This window comes from Branchiostoma floridae, chromosome 19 (genome assembly GCF_000003815.2).
Source record: "Branchiostoma floridae strain S238N-H82 chromosome 19, Bfl_VNyyK, whole genome shotgun sequence".
Lineage (NCBI taxonomy): Eukaryota > Metazoa > Chordata > Leptocardii > Amphioxiformes > Branchiostomatidae > Branchiostoma > Branchiostoma floridae.
Genome location: NC_049997.1, coordinates 817,144 through 819,069, shown reverse-complemented (window position 1 = coordinate 819,069; position 1,926 = coordinate 817,144). Strand labels below are relative to the sequence as shown.

At 43.0% G+C, this 1,926-nt stretch overlaps 1 protein-coding gene across 2 annotated transcripts in view; it reads right to left on the bottom strand.

Moving 5' to 3' along the window:
• The window catches only part of LOC118406614 (laccase-11-like), a 24,146-nt gene that overhangs the window by 20,457 nt on the left and 1,763 nt on the right, over positions 1–1,926 (bottom strand). Inside the window, exon 2 of one of the 2 annotated variants that reach the window (XM_035806782.1) lies at positions 1,456–1,663. In XM_035806782.1, the coding sequence (XP_035662675.1) occupies positions 1,456–1,663 (208 nt within the window). Of the gene's footprint in view, positions 1–1,455; positions 1,827–1,926 lie in introns of those variants that run through there. The other variant, XM_035806781.1, reaches the window with a different exon arrangement.

Sequence of the window (1,926 nt, the reverse complement as noted above, 5' to 3'; positions counted from 1 at the left end):
ACGACGGAGTCCCGTCCGAGATCACCACGACGACGACGGATAGCACGCCATCCAGGTCAAACTGTCGAGGTTGGAACGCACCTGCATTGTATGTCATCATCGCTGTAAATCTGCCTTCCAACAACGCTGCCGACACATTCGACATGTTGCGTTTGAGAGCCCGCCACTGTTCAGGAGTCATGACCAGTGCATTTTCTCCATACGATTTTGATGGTAAAACAGTCGCGTAACAATTGATGACTTCTCGTTGATCATTGATACTGTCAGGTATGTCTCCCCACCTAAAGGCAGCTGCGTTTCCCACGATTTGTATTGTGATGAGTACGTCAAGTCTTCCTGCCACGGTACGCGTGTTGTAGATGGCATGTATTCATCCACCTCCATCTGCTCCTCTTCAACGTGTACGGGTTTGAACATGATGTTTTCTCTCTCGGACTCACAGCAGTGTCTTCACTACAGAGAGAGATATTTCGTATCCCCCTCTTTATAGACGATCAAATATCCGTATCGCCCAATCATGAACTGATACGTCACATACACGTCTAAACTTGTTATGACGTTTCCCATATCTCAATAATATGATCTTCCCCCCAGGGTTTGACCTCAGCAAAGGTCGTTTCATGAACAAAAGATTTGCCCTATATCTGGACATACCTCAGGCTGAACAAAAGATTTGCCCTATATCTGGACATACCTCAGGCTGAACAAAAGATTTGCCCTATATCTGGACATACCTCAGGCTGGTCTATAATACAAGGCGGCTTATCATTTGCATAGGAACAAAAGAATTGCCCTATATAAGCGGACATCACTACTTGTGTGTTCGTGTTTCCGGATATTTGTGGTCAGCATAAATCAAGAACCTCTGTATGCATTACGGTGATATTTGGCATGTAAGTAGGTGTTAGGAAGACAAAGGTCAAGGTAAATTTTGGGCTCCCTGGTATGTGACCTTGGTACTGCAGCAAAAATTCGTTTTTTTTAAAATCTTTTGAACTGGATGAGCTGTGGTCTTCATTTTTTGGTGACAGATAGCTAATGACGTAAGGAATAGGTGGTGTATGTTTGGGTCCCCTAGCAGGTTGCTCTAGAACTGCAGGGGCGCTTTTTTTCAAAATCTTTTTGGGAGTATAACTGAAGAAGGGAACGACAAAATTTGATGATATTTGGTATGTAGGTAGTTTTGACAGTAATGTACTTAAAGTGCAAATTATGCAAATAGGCACTTACTTTGCATAATTAATGAGGGAAATCTATATTTATAGTGTTTTCCATTGTAGGAAACTTTCAGCTCTTCAACTATGTTAATTTGTTGAAAGAAAGTCCTGATTTAACTTCTCGTGACCTCAGTACGTAACCTTTTCATTGATGTTTTCCAATTGTGTTATTTTCCTTCAACAATATTGACCAATTGTTCTGTTATTACTAACGCAAGTTTGTGTCTTTTTCACAAACCTGTGGGGGTGACGACGGCAGAACAAACCGATGACCATTGACGGATGGCCTCTGGCCTGGGTTTTTATCAGACCCAGCGAAGTGGAAATTGATGAAATGTTCCTCCCACTTGTCCCCAGACTCCGGCAATGGGACGGACTGGTTATCAGGGGACCGGAGCTCGCTGACCGGCAGGCACTCGATGTGCATTGACTGGTCTCCGTACTGCCTAATAGTGTTTTAAATAAAACAAGGTTACAACCATCCCTGAACAGAAACGGTGGGAGCCATAGACGTCCTGCAACGTATGATCCACTCTGTTCTATCTGCATAACGTGACGTCACGACAGCATTGGATTGTTTCTTCGAAGATGCTATTTCAAATGTTTTGTGCAAATGGGACGTCTTTCTGATATCTTTATTCCAAACCCCACTCTGAGAAAGCAGGCGGCTATTTGTGGATTTTTAGATACAACAAAGTTGTAACTTTTA